Below are 22004 nucleotides of genomic sequence, written 5' to 3' on the forward strand. Positions count from 1 at the left end.
TTATAAGCATATTCTCCACTCGATTATTCAAGTAATTTAATGAAAATATTGAATAAGTTATTGGTCCCACAACAGACCCCTACAGGATCCCACTGGAAACACCCTCACAGTTTGAGAGCAAATCATTGATAAGTATTCTTTGAGTATGATTTTTAAGCCAATTATGAACCAACATTATAGTAATTGCATCCAGACCACATTTCCCTATTCTAAATATGCCATATGTCTAAAACATTCAGGAATATCTCTGAAAGCATCTGAAATAGGTTTTTTTTTAAAAAATCTTGTTGTGTTCTTTGTTGTGGCCATTTCTGCTTTTAATCTCTCTTGTAGGTATGGAAAAGTTGAAGCCACTCGAATGTTGCTGGAGAAAGGGAAATGTAATCCAAACCTACTGAATGGACAACTTAGCTCTCCTCTTCATTTTGCTGCTGGAGGAGGACATGCTGAAATTGTGAAAATTCTTCTAAACCATCTGGAAATTGACAGAGTAAGATACCTTTGTAACTGGAATGATAGTCTTACCTACAGTTGCATCATACACTTACAATATCTCTCATATATTATATGTCTCCAGTTCCCAAGGTAAAAACAAATAAATATAGTTTCAGTTCTTAATTGTCTCTAAATTAAATTAAAAAGGACATACGTTTTAAACTCCCAAATTCCAATTGTACAATTATCATAGAAACTCCATCTTAAAACTTATTCTGCCCCAAACATCCAGACTGATTTATAGTTGCCCCCTTTGTTAACTGTACTTTAACTGGATTTTACTAGAGATTTCAGTTGAAACTCTCAGTATCTTTTTGTAAAGTTCCTATTCATTATCAAGAAGTAAATTCCTCAGCCTCTGGGTTTTGCTTGAATTGCACATTTCTATTACTTGTCTAGTTAATAATCTTTTTTTTGTTTATTGCTATCGCATCGATATGCTCCAGTCAGGGCTGGGCTGCATTTTTCTAGGTGCTCTGTAAAAACGCACAAAGAGATAGTGCCTGGCCCTATAAGAGCTTATAGTCAAAAAAGCCAAGAAGTAGATAAAGAGGAACAGAGCAGGATATATCCAAGTACAAACAAAGTGATCACACTTATAAGAGACATGTGGTGTTAGTTCCTCTCTTTTCTGCAGCATACAAAAGGTAGAGAGAGGGAAGCAATCAAATTCTGCACAGTTTTTGTATAGATTTGCTGTATATACATACTGTGTCCAATAACAAATGAACATAGTGTGATGAAAATGTATGGATAGAAAATACATTATAGGACTGAAGTTATAACCTCATCAAATGGGGCAGTAGTTTTGGTTGTTAGTTATATTACATTTAATTTACTGATAATAAGTAATTTGTATATAAAAGGAAGTATTTCTTCACACAACGCAGTCACCCTGTGGAACTCCTTGCCAGAGGATGTTGTGAAAGCCAAGACCATAACAGGGTTCAAAAAAGAACTAGATACATTCATGAAGGATAGGTCCATCAATGGTTATTAGCCAGGATGGGCAGGAATGGTGTCCCGAGCCTTTGTTTGCCAGAAGCTGGGAATGAGTGACAGGGGATGGATCACTTGACGATTACCTGTTCTGTTCATTCCCTCTGGGGCACCTGGCACTGGCCACTGTCAGAAGACAGGATACTGGGCAAGATGGACCTTTGGTCTGACCCAGTAGGGCCATTTTTATGTTCTTATGTATGGGAACTTCAAACCCCCCTCTCCACCACCAGCACAACCATGGAAGATCTATGACTATGCATTTTACTCTATATGTAGAATATATGTCAGAATGCACAGTAGCACAAAATTAGAATAATAAAATTCTATTTTAAATGGAGTCAAATTGGTGCTTATGTAATAAATGGCTGACAGTGCTGACTAGAATAAGATTTAGTTTAAGCAAGCTCTATGCAAAGGTTTTCATACAACTCTGTCAACACACCTCAATCTTGGCCTGCAAACATACCTGCTCTTCCTGTTTTCCTTTGGAGACGCTGCCAGAAACAGACAGAATAAACAAAGAAGTACAAATAATGAAAAGTATTTAAACAATCAAACTTCTGAACAAGGGAAGATTTTAATTAATATTCTTGAAAATCCCAGGTATTTGCGCTCACAAAAGCTTATGCTCTAATAAATTTGTTAGTCTCTAAGGTGCCACAAGTACTCCTTTTCTTTTTCCAGGTATTTTAGTTATCTTCAAAACTTGTTAACGTTTTCCTTTCTAGATTGAAAACTATATTTATGCCAGTCTTTCTGTTCATATTGGTAGCACATTACTGATCAACAAGGAAGATCCCCATTGAATGTCTGTGAAAAGAGCAAACAAAATGATTGGGAAGAAACAGCAAAACTGCTGAAGGAAGCCATAAATAAACCTGTATGTGTTTACTTTTTAAACAGTTTAGTAGTCATATTTTAAAGTCTTAAAAAATGTATTCAGAGTGGAAAACCAAGACGTGATCAGTCCACATATAGCAACGACAGTCTACAGGACACATACTCTGCATATATTTAGATTTTTGGTGTGAACTATGAAAAATCATGCATTTGTCATTTTAAATGTTTGTATCTTATACTTATGGCTCTACAGCTGTGTACAAGATTTTAAAATGTAATTTTTGATTTCTGGAGGTATAAAATAGCACAAATTCTACTGCCACTACTGATCATTCTACCACTGTTTTCTTTTGTAGGTATACCAGCGTTTTATATATTGATACAGTCTGCTGATATGTTGTTTTTAAGCACATTTTCATTTGACTTTCATGTTATTGAAGAAGGAACTGATCCCTCTCATCTTCCTTTATACAGCAGTTGTTGTATGCTCTGAGCATAATAGATGTTATTGCCTTCTTATATAATCAGATTAATATAGTAAAACTAAATGTTTGGTAATTGAAGTTACTACAGTAAAAGTGGGAGGAAATGCTATAGTTAAGATTGCAAAATCTTTTCCATTCTAACCTCATTTTCAGTCAATGATAATTTTCCAAGACATTCACCTTTCTGACTAAAAGTTTCCAGGGTTGGTCTCTGAATCTTTTTGGGAAAGACGGAGCAGAGGAGAGATGGGGAAATACACTGCTATTATAATAAACGTTTGCAACTTCTTTTAAAAACAGCTAAAGCATTGAAACAAGTAGAGATAAGATGTTTAAGCCCTCAGTTCAGCTTGGTACTTAAGCACATGAATTGTCCCATTGACTTAAATGGGATTATTTATGGCATACATAAAGTTAGTCACGTGCTTAAAGCATGGCTGTAATGAGACATGTTCTGCACCCACAATCCATTGAAGTTAATGGGAGTTTTGAGTAAAAATTATTAGTAGTAGTGCCTAAAGGTCTCAAGTAGATGGGGATCACCTTGTGTTAGGAGCTGTACAAACATATAATAAATTAAGGCCTTTGCCCCCAAAGAGTTTATGGCCTAAAAGATGAGACTTAAAGGATAAGTGAAACAAACAAGAGGGATGGAGGGAGGAAAAGGTAACGATAAGATGTTTTAATATAAACTAGTTGTGTGCATAATTCATATTCAATCAGTAGTAGTAATCACACTACATGCATGTGGCAGGATATACGTAGGCACTTAGCCGCAGATTTTTGAAGGTATTTATGCATTGTTCTGCTCAGCATTGCAACACCTAAATACCTTTAAAAATCTGCACCTTAGCTACTATGGTAATGGGCATGGTATAGAAATGTAGAGAGAGACAATGCTATATGGGTCTCGGAGGCCCCACAGATCTGTGAAGGGTGTTCTGATCCAAGATAAATATAAAATAATTCTGCACAATTATTTCTCTCAAAATGTAAATGCTACTAAATTGGATTAAAAATTGATGTTTGTGGAAGTGAAAGCAATAGAAGAGTGAGATTTTAACTTATGATTAATTTGTCCCCATTTATTTTAATGATATTTTTATATATTTTTGCCACAGTATGAAAAGGTACGGATTTATCGAATGGATGGGTCATATCGTTCTGTTGAGTTGAAACATGGAAACAATACTACTGTACAGCAGATAATGGAAGGAATGCGTCTGTCTCAAGAAACACAGCAGTACTTCACTATTTGGATTTGTTCTGAGAACCTTAGTAAGTAGTTAGAGAACTTACAACATTGTTGGACTTAATTGTTTTGGGTTTTGTTTTTTTACATTTATTTTTGTAAATGACTTGCTAAAGTAAAAAAGCACCCAAGCAAGACTGGTAGACCAAACAATAAACTTGCTGGCTTTTTTTAGTCATACACATTGTCCCGTCATTTTCTGCACTGCTGAGCCATTCTGGAGACCTTTAAAAAATTTTTGAGAATTTTGTTCAACTGTAGTGCAGAGAGGCAACTGCAAAAAACCTAGACATGATTAGGTTGATAGAGAGTTGGCTGTTAGTTAGATGAGACTTCAGAGTTGAGCAATGTTGAGTTATTGCGGGTTTTGGGGGTATGCTGGGTTTTTTTTAATACCTAGAAAAAAAATTCTTTAAAAACAGACTTTTTTCAATAGCTTAGATTTGGTGCCTGTCATGCACGTTTTTTAAAATAGTGGTTCTCACTGGAAAGAAGGGGAAAGATTGTGGACCGTGAAATATCTTACAGTTCTGTAATACAAACTGTGGGAAAATCATCTTGAATGCCTTCTGGAACTTTAAACCATTGAGATCAGTGGAGCTGCTGCAGTAGTCTGCCTGGCCACCCTCCACAAAGAGAACTAGCTGTAGATGCCTGAAGAGACAACACAGGACTTCTGTGGGAGCTGCTGGATGCCTAATGCTTTTGACAGTCATGTCACTTAAGGTGCCTAAGTATGGACTTTGCAGCCTGGTTTGAGGCACCCACTCTTAAAATCTTTGCCTGCAAGTATAGGGCCAAATCCTTCCAACCTTGCTCACATAACTCATATATGCAACTTAATCAACTTCAGTGGAATTATTCATATGAGTAATAATTAAAGGATTGGACTTATGTTATCTATGCATATGTTGCGTTAATTATTTAAGATTGTAAACAGTTTGTAATTTTTAAAGCATTCTAGTTTATCCCTGTAAGCCAGTGGGCCATCTCACAAGCCAGTGCATCAAAAGAACTCTCAGCAGCCACAGGATTTCAGTACCTTTTTTTTCAGACACTGAATTTTTTATTTCTCTCAAATAAAACAACATAATTTCCAGATGTAAATCATGGCCTTTTCCCTGGCCCGTTGTCTATTGTAGAAGCTATTACTCCCTGCAGCTCTCACTTCTCAGGTCCTCTGCCTGGGTGTTAATTCAAGTCTGTCTGCTCCCTTCTGCTGCAGCTTTCCTCTCTGCAGAGTTGCACTCCTAGAACATCTGTTTGGGAGCTAAGGAGAGCCCTTCTTGTCTTCAGCCTGCTACCTGAAATCATGCTGCCCTTTGCATTCCAGCAGGCCTGGCACTTAGTTTCAGTCTTCTACCATATGATCCCTGGACTTTATTCCCTTCACGTGGGAAGGTGAGCTGAGCCTGGCACAGAGTGTAGCTGAGTCCCATCCCCCTTAAAGGGCTTCCTCACCCTGTGACAGTCCTTAGTGCATACTTACTTTCCTGATTCTAGCATTATGTATTATGAGGTACTTTTTATGACTATTTAGTCTGCTTAAATGTGTAACTAAGGTAAATTTGATTACCTCAATTTATTTCTTATGTTTAATAAATTCATGTAATCAGTGTTGCACTAACTTTTTTTTAAAATTTTATACAAGTTCTCAGCTATATTTAGCACAGGAAGCATCCTTATTCCTGTTGCTAGCTTTTTCATACAATTCAAGGCTCCTCTTGGATTAGTGTCATACGTATGGTATATATCTTTGTAATTCTTTTTCTTCAGCAACATTCATGCCACCTCTTTCCAACCAGATTTCAAAAAAATAGGTAGAAACGTGCATAAGCTGTAATCAGTCATGGTTACGCCTACTTGTCAGAAAAGGCTGTAAACAGCATTACTGTGACAAGGTTGCTATGGGGCTCATTTGTAACGCCAGTTAAATGTGAGAAACTGTCATTATGATTTCAACAGCTTCAAATTGGGTTAGACGCCCTGCTGGTGGTAATGTAAGGAAAAAAGCTGCGCATTAAGAATTCAACACTCCAGTGCTGCTTTCTTTTATATATCTGGAATTTAAAATACAATGAGCGTGTGTTTATAGTTGAAATTGTTTTAAATAATGCTTTTCTTCAGTTTTTCTGTCTGACCATTTTCTCCTAGTTTCACCACTGTTACTTAACTTCCCGTTATGCACAACCAGTAGAGAACCGTATGGGCCCACCAGCAGACATACAAATGCAGAGTTACAGTCTTTGAGATGAAAGGAGCCTGGCTGAATGATGATGTCGTGATGCTTGTGTCCCTTTTAGACCAAATAAAAATTGATTTTTTTGGTTCTCTGGCATTTCTGAAAAAATGTGGGGAAAATATCAGTTTGGGTGAAACAAAATTTGAAAATTCAAATAATTTCAGCAAACTGAAAGAGTCACTTTTGGGTTGAGCAAGATGTTTAGTTCAACCCAAAACATTGTGTTTCTGGGCATAATAAAAGTGCTAGATTCATAAAATAGGGGAGAAAAAAGGAGATGGTAGTGCCTCTGTGATGAGCTTTAGCCCAATGATTAGTGCACTCACCTGGGATGTGAGACACCTGAGTTCAGATCCCCCCACCTCTGCCTAAAGTGGAGAAGGGAATTGAACTTGGCTCTCCTACATTATAGGAGAGTCCCCTAGCCACTGGGCTGTAGGATATTCTAATGTGGGTCTCTCTCAGTCTTTCCTGTTGAAGCTGTTCCACTGTGCATAAATAATTAGTCATTGGAGAAGGAACATGAACTTGCATTTCCCAGATGAGTGTGCTGATCATAGAGTCATTTCGCGTGCTCTCTCTCTCTCTGGCCCAGTGACTGTTTGTTTGTTTATACCAAGTGGAACAGCTAGTTTCAAAAAATTTAAACACCCAGTCCTTACCTTCTGAGTGTGTGTTCCATCTTATTTTGCCCAAAATACTGAGATGTTTTATTTTCTGTACAGGGAAATATTACTGATTTGTTAATTTTTTGTTACCAACAAGTAAATTCTATGAAACATTCATAATTTTCCAAATTAGACTAAGAGTTTGAACTTTCAAAAAAAAAAAAGACTCCATGCAATGAATTCTATAGAACAGATTTAAACCAAGATGCTCTGTGAAAATACTTTGAGAAATCAGCTTCAGTTTCTGCTTGCCTATTTAAGCAACTAATGGTCATCTTACGTTAGATAATGAAAATCTAACAAGAAAACTATGATGGGGTATGATGTTTTTAATTGTAGAGGGTTTTAAATGTGGGAAGGACAAATCAGTAGCAGAATTGGGAGAAGATTTTAAGTGGGCAGTAGCTGTGCAGAAGCCAGAGAAGTCCGGGAGAGTTGAGTAGTGGGGAGCTAGAAGATAGGCAAGCAGTAGGGAGATCATGATGGAAAGGAGGATGGGAAAATGGGTTGCCTGAATGTAGCTGCTGCTGTGTGCTGGTTGGCACAAGGATCTAGATCTGTAGCTCAGCCTCCATAAGAGTAGGGAAGCAGGAAAAACTGCATGGTTACAACATGTTGGGATCATGATGCTTTACAGACCATAGAAAGGGCAAAGCCTCTATCCTGAAACTATTACAGTTTATAAAATGGCAAATATGTTTCTAAAACAAACCAAAGATATATTTTCCTGTCAAGACTTGAGTACTGGGCTCTTATTTCTCCTAAAATAACTGTAACAATCACTAGCTGATACAATCATTAAAGCCTAGTAGTTAATGTAGTTCCTTACCCCAAATTGGGCATTTGTGATTCCACAGGCACTTGCAGAAGGAACCGATTCAGAAGCAATAAGAGGAAATTATTTAAAATGTTTTATTTGATGTGGTGTTTTGGCCTAATCCTGCAGTCCTTACCGCAGCCTTTTACTTGTAGTTTTAAGGTTCACCCATGTGTTTCATTACAAACTTAAATTTTTAACGTGACTTACTTTTTAAAAATAATTTCAGTTCACTTTTGAGAAGCTGAACATAATTCTAGCATGCATTTTATATTATTGATGTGGCCTCTGCTGTGATAAATTTGTCACCATGTTTGTGACCTTTTATATATGGTAAAAAGAAAACAGTTTTTTGTTTGAGAAGCGAATTCTCAGTTCTAACATTTTCGTATAGTGTTAATTTGAGCATCTATGTGCTTGAGTCCCCTGTTTGTTATTTTAAATGAAAAGTTGTTATTTTCCAGGCCTCCAGCTGAAGCCATATCACAAACCTTTGCAGCATGTTCGTGACTGGCCTGAAATACTCACTGAACTGACAAACTTGGATCCTCAAAGGGAAACTCCACAGCTTTTCCTGAGGAGGGACGTGAGACTTCCTTTGGAGGTTGAAAAAAAGGTCTGCATTAAAGTGCTAATATCAAATACAGGTGCAGAAACAGAAACCTTTATCAGCTGGGCAGTATGTTAATTAGAATGTCAATCTGTTAGTATGTTTTAGAATTTAAATAAATTTTGGGACCCTCTTCCCATCTGACAAATAAGAAAGGGAAGGATGTTGCAAACTACGGATTCAGAACCCATGACTTTAGATCAAATTTAAACCTGTTAGAAAACATTAATAGGTATAAGAGTAACTGTCAATTAAAGTGATTTGTTCCTCTGCCTGTGTGCATGTAGGGCCTAATCCAACTCGCACTGAAGATTAAGGAAAGAGTCCTGTTGTTTTTATAGGAGTTAGATCAAGCCTGTAATTTCTGTTAATAGTTGTGGGACAGGACAATGGTAGAATAGGCCTCTGACTTTTTACAATTCTAAGGTTTATTCTCCTTTTATTTTTGAAATTGCAGAAAATTACTTACATTCCAAACAAATGTGTTGTAAATAATAATAATAAAATAGTACTAAGCGAGCTCCTATAAACAGCAGTTTCTCATAAATGCTATTCCTTCAATAAAATAAAGACTTGTCCGAGTATACTCCTAAGCAATTAAACTTAATCACAAAACAGCCAATATTGTTTATGGATTGGAACCTTAGTTAAGCCAATCAGATTTTCCTCCAGTCCTGCCCACTTTCTAGTGACCAGATTCTGGCACCCTTACTCATTCTGAGTAATCTTCTTCTTACAAATAGTTCATTGATATCTGTGAGATTACTCTCAGAGAAAGGTGGTGCTAATTGGCAAGAGAAAGGGTGGTAGAAACTGGTCGTATAGAGTGAGAAAATAGATTTTTTTTTGACAACAGTGTAAAATGTTTTTTGGCTTGTATGTGTTTGATTTGATTTTGATTTGGTATAGTGTGATATTCAGTTGTAATTTATGTATATTAGATCAGTATGAATGTGTAATTCAGAAAATGGAAATACTTGCATATCAATATTTTTGAATCATAGCATTTATTCTTCTTCTAGACCAAATAAAATACACATTTCAGTTAAACAAGATCATATCTTTGTCTCCTATAGAATCAGAGAAAAGTTATACTTAATTTATAAAACAAAAATATTTAAAATTTATGTTTTTAAACAGATTGAGGATCCACTGGCTATTCTTATCCTGTTTGACGAAGCCAGATATAATTTGCTGAAAGGCTTCTATACTTCACCTGATGCCAAACTGATCACACTGGCAAGTCTGCTTCTACAAATAGTCTACGGAAATTATGAGAGTAAGAAACACAAACAAGGTTTCCTAAAGTGAGTATTTAAACTGAAAATGTTTTATTTTTAATATGAAATGTTTAATATAAACTGTTCCAACTATTTCCAAGTAAACTGCAGGTGTGTTGTATTAACTAGAAATTAAACACACTCATTGAGCTCCAGTATGTGGGGTACAGCTTCAGAACTGTGCACGTTAGTCCAGCCACTTAATTCACATATCAATAATGTGAGCTGTGCATCAAATCCTCTGTGTCTGGGATTGAAAGTGTATTCTGTGTGACTAGTTTGCAAAACTTAAGGGCGAGAGGACTTTGTTTTTCAGTGGGTATGTTATCATTTAAAAGAACAAAAATTTTAGTCAATTTTATTAATTGCTGCTAAACAGTATCACATTCTTGTAACATTGAGCTGTGGTTTTAGTGGTGATGAGGCAGCTATTGTATAACCCATTATACAAGAAATTGATTTCCCATTCATGTTGACTATGGCAACTTCTGATGTATACCAAGGGGGTGAGGGCCTGATCCTGCAAATCCTTATTCATGCAAATAGTGCTACTGAAGTGAATAGGGCTATTTGCATGTGTAAGGGTTCCACACAGGAATAAGAGTTTACAGGATTAGGACCTAAGAATAGCACCTTTTTGAACAAAATTATTTAGAATGTGCAAAAAAAGAAACCCATTGCTGTATGCTATACACCTCTACCCCGATATAACGCAACCCGATATCACACGAATTCGGATATAACGTGGTAAAGCAGCACTCTGGGGGGTGGGGCTGCGCGCTCCAGCAGATCAGCGCATCAGCCTGTCTGGCTTCGCCACGCTGCTCTGAGCAGCATATTAAGGGTGCCGGGCCAGAGGGTTGGATAAGGGGCAGAGGGTTTCGGGGGGCAGTCAGGGACAGGGAGCTGGGGGCGGGGAGGTTGGATGGATCAGGGATTCTGAGGGGTCAGTCAGGGGGCGGGAAATGACTATTAATAATGGAAATGTTGAGGCCAAAGCAAGTTCGATATAACGCGGTTTCACCTGTAACGCAGTAAGATTCTTTTTTTTGGCTCCCAAGGACCGCGTTACATCGGGGTAGAGGTGTATATACAGATTATGCAAAGAAGTTTGAATACAGACTTTAGATATCTTTTAAAAATTGGGAGGCAGATCCTACTGATTAAGATAGCAAGGAACATAAACTGTGGCAAGTCAAGTGTAAAGTATAATGAGGCAGGCCAAAAAAGAATTTGAAGAGCAACTATCAAAAGACACCAAAAAACAGCAATTTTTTAAAAAGTACATCAGAAGCGGGAAGCCTGCCAAACAATCGGAGGGGGCCACTGGATGATCAAAGTGCTACAGGAGCACTCAAGGAATTTATACGGCTGTTACGGAGAAGTTAAATGAATTCTTTGCATCGGTCTTCATTGTAGAGGATGTGAGGGAAAGTCCCACATCTTAGACATTCTTTTTAGGTGACAGATATGAGGAACTGTCCCAAATTGAGGTGTCAGTAGAGGAGGTTTTGGAAGAAATTGATCAATTAAACAGTCGTAAGTCACCAGGACCAGATGGTATTCACCCAAGAGTTCTGAAGGAATTCAAATATGAAATTGTAGAATTACTAACTGGTATGTAACCTGTTGCTTAAATAAGCCTCTGTATCAGCTGAATGGTGAATAACTAATGTAACCGATTTTTTTTTAAAAAAAAAAAAGGCTCCAGAGGCAATCCTGGCAATTACAGGTCAGTAAGCCTAACTTAAGTACCAGATAAATTGGTTGAAATGATAGTAAAGAATAGAATTATCAGACACTTAGATGAACATAATATGTTGGGTAAGAGTCTATCCAGCTTTTGTAAAGGGAAATCATGCCTTGCCAATCTATTAGAATTCTTTGAGAGGGTCAACAAACATGGACCAATGGATATAGTGTACTTGGACTTTCAGAAAGCCTTTGACAAGGACCCTCACCAATGACTTTTAAGCAAAGTAGGCTGTTATCAGATAAGAGGGAAGGTCAGCTCATGGATCAGTAACTGGTTAAAATATAAGATCCAAAGAGTAAGAATAAAAGGTCAGTTTTCACAGTGGAGAGAGGTAAATAGCAGGGTCCCCCAACAATATGTATTGGGACTAGTGCTGTTCAACATTTTCATAAATGATCTGGAAAAACGGGTAAGCAGTGAGGTGGGAAAGTTTCCAAACGATATAAATTTACTCAAGATAGTTATTAAAACTGATTATGAGGCTAACTATAAAGAGTTACAACAGGATCTCACAAAACTGGGTGACTGGGCAACAAAATGGCAGTAATTAAATAAATGCAAAGTAGTGCACATGGGAAAACATAATCCCAATTTATACATACAAAATGATAGGGTCTAAATTAGCTGTTACCACTCAAGCAAGACATCTTGAAGGCATTGTGGATCCTTCTCTGAAAACATCTGTTCAATGTGCAGCTGCAGTCAAAAAAGCTAACAGAATCTTAGGAACCATTATTAAGGGATAGATAATAAAACAGAAGATATCATAATGCCATTATATAAACCCGTGGAATGCCTATATCTTGAACATTGCATGCAGTTCTGGTTGCATTGGAAAAAGATATATTAGAACTGAAAAATGTACAGAGAGGGGCAACAAAAATGATCATGGTGTGGAACAGCTTCCATATGCGAAGAGACTAAAAAGACCGGGGACTGTTCATCTTAGAAAAGAGCTGACAAAGGGAGGATATAATAGAGGTCTATAAAATCATGAATGGTGTGGAGAAAGTGAATAATGAAGTGTTATTTACCCCTTTACATAACACAAGAAGCAGTGGTCACCCAGTGAAATTAATAGGCAGCAGGTTTAAAATAAACTAAGGAAGTATTTCTTTACACAACACATAATCAACCTGTGGAACTTATTGCCAGGGGATGTTATGAAGTCCAAAAGTATAACTAGGTTCAAAAAATGAATTAGATGAGTTCATGGAGGATATGTCCATCAATGGCAATTAGCCAAGATGGTCAGGAACACTACTTCATGCTCTTGGTGTCCCTAAACCTCTGACTGCCAGAAATTGGGATTGCATGCCAGGGGACTGATCGCTCAAAAATTGCCCTGTTTTGTTCATTTCCTCTGAAGCATCCGGCCCTTGCCACTGTTGGAAGACAGGATGCTCTGCGAGATGGACCATTGGTCTGATCCAGTATGGCCATTCGTATGTTCTTAGGTGTAAAGGAAACGGAACATTTTTTCTGAATCTTGAGAAAACTCATTTTCACTTTACTTTGTGTCTGCTTTTTATTCTTGTGAGACAGACATCATGATTTTTGTTTATAATGTTATTTAGAACAAGTGCATGTATTTAGCAAAAGATCTCTCCTTTCAAATCTGTAACTTTAATAATGTTCCCTTCCTCCATATTGGTGATTTGATAACAGTTTTTGAAGTTTGGGTATCCTGTATTGTCCAAGTTTTCATTTAATTGTTTTCAGACCATAATATTTGCAGGTGGTGAAAAAACTTTTCAGGATGGAAGAACATTACATCTAAACTGATGATATTGCCTGTAGTGATTGTGCATAAAAAGAAATTGAGCTTTCTTTTGTAAACCAAGTGACTAATGTGCACTGATGGATTTTTGCACCTATACCCTTGGTTTCAAGTCATTTGTAACAGTTGGAAGTTAATGGGACAAATTCTCAGCTGTGCTGAGTTTATACTTGATGCAGCTGAGAAAAATGGAGAGGGAAAAAGCTGACTGTAAGCTGACATGGCCCCCATCATAGTTTAGAATTTACTAATGGGAACCACTATACTGGGCGAGAATCAGGCAGAGCATAATGTGTTCCATCCCATTCCTAGAATCCCTCACCCCTTCACCACCCACAGTGCAGGGTAGGTAGAAACAGGTAGTGTAGTGTCAACTACACTGGCTGTATGCAAGCTAAGGTTTCCTCTTGGTCAGTGGGAAACCTTGGCTGCCCCTTTAGGAAAGCTCTTCAGCTGCTGAGATGACAATAGAGCAGCTTGAATTGGGGCTGACAGTCTATCCCAATATTTGATACTTAAAGATATTAGTATTGCCATTCTGAAAGACACTGCCTTGTACCCTGTACTTTGCTCAGTGGTGGAAAACTAGGTAATATTTTTGCTTTTTGCTTTTTAGTGAAGAAAATCTTAAATCTATAGTACCCGTCACCAAACTAAAAAGTAAGGCTCCTCACTGGACCAATAGGATACTTCATGAATACAAGGTAAGAACATTAACACTATCCCCAGGTCCTGGAAATCCTGTCTTAAAATCTTTAGTTATTTTTCTTTAGTTTTCTGTTATTGTTCTGCATTATAGTAATATACAAAGCCAGAAATGTAGGAAGGCTAAAAATAGATAGTGAATCATTTTTTTTACTGATTCAGTAGTCCATTTTTTTTAATATTCAGGTGAAATACACTGTACCTTGAAACAACATATCTTAGTACTGAGCTATTTGAACATTTTTTCTGATTATAAAATTAAAAGTTGACTTGTTTGTCAGTAAATTGTGTCACTGAAGTCATAATCTGTTTTTTTTTACTTTGATGCCAGCCAGCTAACTGTGCTTAAAGGGGCACTGTCAATTCAGTTTAGGCATAAAGTACAAGTCAGAAGAGTGTAAATTTGTGAAATCTAATAGAAATGTTTTCAGTGCTTTTTGGGAAAAAAAAAAAAAAACAGTTCTGAATTTCTGACAAATTGAGAGTTTGTCATGGGCTCATCTGAACAAGGGCACATCTCATGAAGTGAACTCCCTTTAATTTTACCAAAGGCAATTGATAGCTAACTCAAGATGGCCATTTGGGCTTTAAATTACACAAAGTAAAACAAACCAGTCTTTTGCTCACTCAGTCAAAAGGTGTAGTTGGAGTTAGATCCCTGATCAGGCTGAGCTTTTGAATTAAGACAAGGGAGATCATTCCTCCTTTTTTTCCCAGGTTCACCTAGTCTGCACCTTAGAGAAAACAGCCAGTCCTTTTTACCTTCCCTGATGGGCCCTGATTGGATTCTACCTGATCCTAGCCCTTCTCACTGCTGGAGGACCAATTCTCATTGGTTCCACCAGGCGCTGATCCTGGGTGACCTCTCTATACACTCTTAGGTCTGAACTCACTGCTCTTTTCCCCCAGAAGGACACCTTCTTCAGATGTGGAGCACGAAGGCTGCAGGGCCTCCAACAGGGAGTATCAAATGCTTGATACATCCCATCACACTGCTGTTAGGCTGTTATTCCAGGTGTGGCATCATTTCAGGATGATTGTCAGAAAAAGCCCTTCAAGAAAACCAGCTCCGACTTTACCCTGTTTGAAGAATGTGTATTGTTAATAGGTTTTTTTGTGACTTATTTGCTCTTTTAATTCTAGAGTCTCAGCACTAGTGAAGGTGTAAGTAAAGAGATGCATCACCTGCAACGAATGTTCTTGCAGAATTGCTGGGAAATTCCTACCTATGGAGCTGCTTTTTTCACAGGACAGGTATTCACCAAGGCGAGTTCAAGCAGTCATAAAGTCATCAGAGTGTACGTAGGAGTAAATGTAAAAGGTCTGCATCTCCTCAATATGGAAACCAAGGTGAGGGTTAGCAGTTTATACTGGCAGTTTACATAGCTGTTAAGAGCATGGGGAGTTACTAAGTGCTGGTGATTTATTTCACATCTGAGCATTGAATTAAAATCTTGTATACATTTACAATCACTCTGAAGTTTAAAAACTTCAAAAATATGGAATTTCAGCTTTAAATTCTTAGAAATGGAAATCCTAATACTATGGCAGTTGATCGTTTAAAACTCAGTATTGTATATGTATACCAGAACCTTATTTAGACAAAGTGGAGAAGATTCACATTATAGTTCAGAAAATATTCTCAACATTTTCTACTTTTCACTGCAGGGTTTGCTCATCAGTCTAAAGTATGGTTGCTTTATGTGGCAGTTGGGAGATGCAGATACATGTTTTCAAATCCATAGTCTGGAAAACAAAATGAGCTTCATAGTGCATACCAAACAGGTAAGCATTGAAAAAATGTAGTTCAATACACCTGAGACTACAGCTGACAATGCCAAATTAAGGATAGACTGATAAGAACAGAGGAGTCACACCCTAAAACTGGTGGTTATTCGAACGTTAAGAGTTCACCAAGCAAGTAACAAAAGTGAGATCCTGTATCTCTACTAGGATTAACAAGAAGCCAAAACACTGTCCCCTTTGGTAATCCAGCCCCTATCACCACCCAGACATCTGGTCTTTGAGGTCACTGAAAACCAGATTCATCATACATAAGGTTCGTCTAATCCCAAAGGTTCAGCCACTCCCCCAGGTCAATATATATACTTTAGATCTTACCAAATACCATGCTTGTAGCCAATCCTTTAGTAATTAAAAAATAAAGGTTTATTAATACAAAGAAAAAGAGTTATTAAATGCTTAAAGGAATCATATACAAGTGCTTTCAAAGTCTATAGATCAAGTTCATAGCAGTGATGGTAAATCTGCTAGCTTGTAATATGTCTTTCTAGTTCACCCATTAGATTGGGGGTTATCAGTCCTTTGTGCAAAGCTCTCCTTTGTTAGAAATCCTGTCCAGAGATGTGAAGCAGGGCAGAAGACAAAGAAACAGTGTCCCAGTCTCCTTTTATACTTTCAGCCCAAGTGCATGGAAAGTTACTGGCAAAATATGGAGTCTTAGATCACATATCCTTATATGTCTTGCCTCAGTGCTCTCTGAAATATCTCCAGGAGGGGCTCACTGGGCGAGCTCATTGTCCTTAATGGGCCATTAAGCAGGCTGGCTAGTCTAGATGCAAATCTGTTGTGGGGTGTCACCCAAGGGAAAAAAAAAGTTTGAGATACAAACACACAGCAAATATTCATAATTTCATCTACAAAAATGATGCATGGATTTAAATAGGCTAATAATATTTATCAGTCTATAACTTTTCCATTGATAGCATACATAACATACTTTGTACAAGATTTATTGCAATTTTGTAACAGTGGTGACTATCAGTATAGCTAGTTAGCTTCCTTTTTACACAGCAACATACATGGAAGGTCCACTCATGGATCAATGACTGGTTAAAAGATAAGGAGTACTAGTGGCACCTTAGAGACTAACCAATTTATTTGAGCATAAGCTTTCGTGATCTCACTTCATCGGATGCATTCAGTGGAAAATACAGTGAGAAGATTTATATACACACAGAACATGAAAAAATGGGTGTTATCATATACACTAAGGAGAGTGATCACTTAAGATGAGCTATTATGAGCAGGAGGGGTGGGGGGGGGAACCTTTTGTAGTGATAATCAAGGTGGGCCATTTCCAGCAGTTAACAGGAACGTCTGAGGAACAGTGGTGGGGGGAATAAACATGGGGAAATAGTTTTACTTTGTGTAATGACCCATCCATTCCCAGTCTCTATTCAAGCCTAAGTTAATTGTATCCAGTTTGCAAATTAAAGATAGGAAACAAAGGTTAGGAATAAATGGTCAGTTTTCATAATGGAGAGAGGTAAATAGCAGGGTTATCAAGGAGCTGCACTGGAACCAGTGCTATTCAACATATTCATAAATGATCTGGAAAAAAGAGTAAACGGTGAGGTGGCAAAGTTTGCATACGATACTAAGGGACTGTCTACACCAGTGGTTCTCAAACTTTTGTATTGGTGACCCCTTTCACATAGCAAGCCTCTGAGTAGTATCCCCCTTATAAATTAAAACACTATTATAAATGCTGGAGGCGAAGCAGGGTTTGGGGGTGAAGGCTGACAGCTCGCAACCGCCACCTAATAAACTCGCAACCTCCTGAGGGGTCACAACCCTCAGTTTGAGAAACCCCGGTTTACACTTAGAGCACTGTAGAGCTGAGTGAAGATGCTGTCTATGCCAATAGGAGAGCTTCTCCCATTGACATAGATACTCCACCGGTACCTATTTTGACTGGAGAAGCCTTTCTGTTGACGTACTGCTATCTTCACCGAGCATTAGGTCAGTATAACTGTGTCGGGTGTGGATTGGTAGACTAGACCTAGCTTAGTTAAATCAAAAGACTGCAAAGTGTTACAAAGGGATCTCACAAAATTTGGTGACTGGGCAATAACATGCCAGATGAAATTCAGGGATGATAAATGCAAAGTAATGCACACTGAAAAACATAATCCCACCTGCCAGGGAGGGTCTAGGTTTACTAGGTCCTACCTCAGCACAGAAGGCTGGACTTGTGATTTCTTGAGGTCTCTCCAGCCCTACATTTCTATGATTCTATAAGTATTCATCCATCATGTGTCAGGCCCCCAAAATCATGTTTGAATTAAAAATCATGAGATTATTTTATAATGAGAAATTTGGGTGGTTTACTTTCTGATATTTGAGCCTTTAGGGTTCATGTTATCTAAAGTTTCTCTGCAACGATGAGGGTTAGAAAATTTTTTAAAAATGAAAGTTTTAAACTTAGTATCTCACCTAATCACATGAATCCAAGAGTTGCGGTTTTAATAAAAATATTAAGTACCATGAGACCCACAAAAAATCATGAGAGCTGGTAATTGCATTAGTAAAAGTAGCAGAGTTTGGGGATAGGTGAAATAAAGAGCTTTGAAAGCAGTGTTACAAAGTTACTGTGTAGCAATTGATGGAATAAATTAACTCTGTGCTATAGTGCTGTTATTGAGTAATGCTTTGGCTGGAGTCAGGTTGGGAATACTTGCTTGAACCCATCTAGCTATGTTATAGAATTTTGTGAGGAAATTACAAATTTTGGTGTCTTACATGCTTCATCCCTTTGCATATCTAATATTTTGGGGAGGAGAAAAAGGTTGATGCAGTACTTGAAAATAGGTGCCTCTTGAGATACAAAAGAAAGGTTGAGAGCTAGGAATGATTAGTTTTTTCTCCCTCATTGCCTAAAATTATATATCTATTCTATAAAATAATTTGTTGTTGCAGTCACACCAATTTACTGTGGTATTCAAGCTGGTACCACTAATCGTGAGAAAACTTATACGGATAATATTAGAAGTCACTATAATTATAAGTCACACCTGATCCAGAAAAAATAACTCTTTGCAAAACATAATAGCAATACAAATGTTTCTGTGTTAATTTTAAATTGTAGTATAAATTGCTGTTTTTAAAACATTTCTCTGTATTTTGTTTGCAATTAAAACACTACTCCCATTGAGAACCTGAAAGGAAAAAAGACTGAAAGTGAAAAGAGCTAAAGTAAAGATGATTTTCTTTTCACTGAGAGAAATAAAAGACAAACTAACAGCATAAATAGTGGCAAGAGAACTCGGTTCCTAAAATTCAATTTTAATCATCTAAAGTGTTAGCAACAGAGGTGAATAAATTTGTTTACCATCTAATTAAGTAGGCTGTGTGTGTTTTATATGATAACTGGAAACCCCGGATATAACTTTTTCATTTTTTCCCCTAGGCAGGTCTTGTCGTAAAACTGCTGATGAAATTAAACAGCCAGTTAATGTCTACTGAACGAAATGAATGACAGCGATGGACAGTGATTATGCAACAGTATTTTGTGATTAAACAGAAGTAACTTTGTTTTAATTAAAATAGAAGCCTTTCACGTGCATGAAAGTTTCTCAGAATGAAATATGTTGTGAAATTTGTATAGACTTTGTACAGAAGCTGCATGGGTTATTTTTTTAAAAAGTATATAACATCTATTTTTATAAAGAGATTTTCTTCAATATAAGCTATTCTAATTTTTGAGCTAAACCACAAGAAGAAAGATATTGAGATTAAAATATAAAATAAAGTATGCTCTTGTTCCTAACAGATTTTGGAGGATTCAAAGTGCCTTAAACCAATCCCTAATATACCTGTTATTAATCTACTTGTGATGCTGTAGAATGCAATGAAACCTGTACAAGTAACAACGTTTAATAGGCAACCTGCTCTCTTAAGAATGCCAAAGGTATTCCCAGATATATTGAGTAAAATTCTTCTCCACCTCTATTAGAAGACTGTAGGATCCCGTGAGTGATCCTGTCAGTTTCTCTGTGTGTTTTTAGTTTGATGTTCAATACATTTTATAGTTAAGACTTGATTTAATTTCAAGTTTAATTTTTTTTTCTTATGTGCCAGTATTATTTTAGAATATTGCCTCAGGACAGCTATCAGGAAATACATTTTTAAATCTTTTCAGGAGCAGGTTAAATGTTTAGCATATTTAATGTTTTGAAACTAGTGGATTATTACTTTGCAATGCAATACCCTGCTTACATAATAATTACTTACATAATTACTGCTTACGTAAAAATTACTGGATTCCAACAAATTTATATTAAGTTTAGTTACTGGATTGCAACAGGTTTGACTGAGTAATACTTTGTGTAGTAAGGACTTGAGTTGTTTCCATTAATTGAATTTTCGTGCTCATGTCTTACATGACTTTGTTGGGACTCCATAGAGTGGAGGATTTGCAGGATTGGGGATTTACAGTGTAGAGATAGAAACTGGGCATCCATAGAGCTGTTTACTCCATAGAGGATTCGATTCTGCTCTAATTAGTGTCAGTGGGAGCAGGTGGAGGCCCTAATATGATCTTGTTAATAGAATATGATGGAATAATTGTTTTCTTTTCATAATATTTAAGAAGTCTGGAAACTATAATTTTAAAGAGACTTAGGGACAGTTTCTGATAGCCTTTGAGGTTGTCAGAATCTGCCCTACACAAGCAAATGTACATTTGCTTAACATGACAGTAATTAAAGTAAAACTGCAACATATTTTAATCTTCCTATTATATATTAATTAGGTTTATTTTTATGAACAGTATGGTATGAACATTTTAAATCATCAAATGGAGTCTGAAATATATCTTTATACCACAAACTACTACCCTGTTATACTAACCTCTGAACTTTCAAGGGGGCGCTATAGGGTTTTAACTTCATCTCCCACTGACTTTAATGGGAATTGTGTGGCTAAAACCACGCGTAATATTTTGTGGTAAAGTTAAATATTTGCACTTGCCTCTAAAATGAAAGTTAAACAATTCAATGCCAGGCACTGTAGCACTTTGCAGTACTTTCATCTTTGCATTCAAACGTCTCTGAAACCCAAAATCAGTACATTTTAACGAACTATAAAGTACTCTGTGGGCAATTTTTAAAAATGCATGCAGGAAAAAGTCTGTACTATAGAATTTTCTTTAAAGCCATACCTAAGCAACGTGAGCTTCATTGGCATGCAGTTACTTGTAAATCTTCCTAGATTGATTGTATTGCCTTTTATCAGAAGTGAATAGTACAGCAGATGCTAAATTAATGCACAGCTATCAGAATATCCTTTAATATCAGAATATCCTTTTTTATAACAAGCACTTGTTAGAAAACTAGAAGTGTATAATGTTACAAACTGTATATACAAATAAGTGTCTAGTTGCATATTTAACAATAAAATTAATAAACCTTACTGCTATATATTATGTCTAATAAATTGCTTGTTTGCAAAAATGGCTGGGATATTTAAAAGTAAACTTGGCCAATATGAAAGATGCATTTTTCTTTCTAAATAAATATTGAGTAACTTAACACAACACGTGCTATTTCCAGAGAACTAGATTCTGCCACTATTTGTCGTATTTCATAAATTGTTTGGGAGCCTTCCTCTGGTCATCTGTAATACAGTGTAACTATACAAACAGATTAGCAGTTATATGCTATTTCCTATAATAGAATCGTAGGACTGGAGGGGACAGTGAGAAGTCATTTAGTCCAGTCTCCTGCACTCATGGCAGGACTAAGTATTATCTAGACCATTCCTGACAAGTGTTTGTCTAACCTGCTCTTAAAAATCTCCAATGATGGAGATTCCACAACCTCCCTGGGCAATTTATTCCAGTGCTTAACTCCACTGATAGGAAGTTTTTTCCTAATGTCCAAGCTAAAGCACCCTTGCTGCAATTTAAGCCCATTGCTTCTTGTCCTATCCTTGGAGGCTAAGGGGAATGTTTTTTCTCCTTCCTCCTTGTAACAACCTTTTATGTACTTGAGAATTGTTATCATGTCCCCTCTGTCTTCTCTTCTCCAGACTAAACAAACCCAGTTTTTTCAATCTTCCCTCATAGGTCATGTTTTCTAGATCTTTAATCATTTTTGTTGCTCTCCTCTAGATTTTTTCCAATTTGTCCACTTCTTTCCTGAAATATGGCACCCAGAACTGGACACAATACTCCAACTGAGACCTAATCAGCATGGGGTAGAGTGGAAGAATTACTTCTCATGTCTTGCTTACAACACTCCTGGTAATACATCTGTGACGGGATTGGG

At 37.0% G+C, this 22004-nt stretch overlaps 1 protein-coding gene across 2 annotated transcripts in view; it reads left to right on the plus strand.

Annotated features, from left to right (window-relative positions):
• The window catches only part of KRIT1 (KRIT1 ankyrin repeat containing), a 41847-nt gene extending 20692 nt beyond the window's left edge, over window positions 1-21155 (plus strand). For both annotated transcript variants that reach the window (XM_077808114.1, XM_077808115.1), the window contains 9 exons: window positions 334-490; window positions 2270-2377; window positions 3944-4100; window positions 8266-8417; window positions 9552-9718; window positions 13844-13931; window positions 15076-15282; window positions 15601-15717; window positions 19145-21155. In XM_077808114.1, the coding sequence (XP_077664240.1) occupies window positions 334-490; window positions 2270-2377; window positions 3944-4100; window positions 8266-8417; window positions 9552-9718; window positions 13844-13931; window positions 15076-15282; window positions 15601-15717; window positions 19145-19213 (1222 nt within the window). In that variant the 3' untranslated portion in view covers window positions 19214-21155. The remainder of the gene's footprint in view (window positions 1-333; window positions 491-2269; window positions 2378-3943; window positions 4101-8265; window positions 8418-9551; window positions 9719-13843; window positions 13932-15075; window positions 15283-15600; window positions 15718-19144) is intronic.
• Window positions 21156-22004: the final 849 nt, after the last annotated feature.

This window comes from Eretmochelys imbricata, chromosome 2 (assembly GCF_965152235.1).
Source record: "Eretmochelys imbricata isolate rEreImb1 chromosome 2, rEreImb1.hap1, whole genome shotgun sequence".
Classification (NCBI taxonomy): domain Eukaryota; kingdom Metazoa; phylum Chordata; order Testudines; family Cheloniidae; genus Eretmochelys; species Eretmochelys imbricata.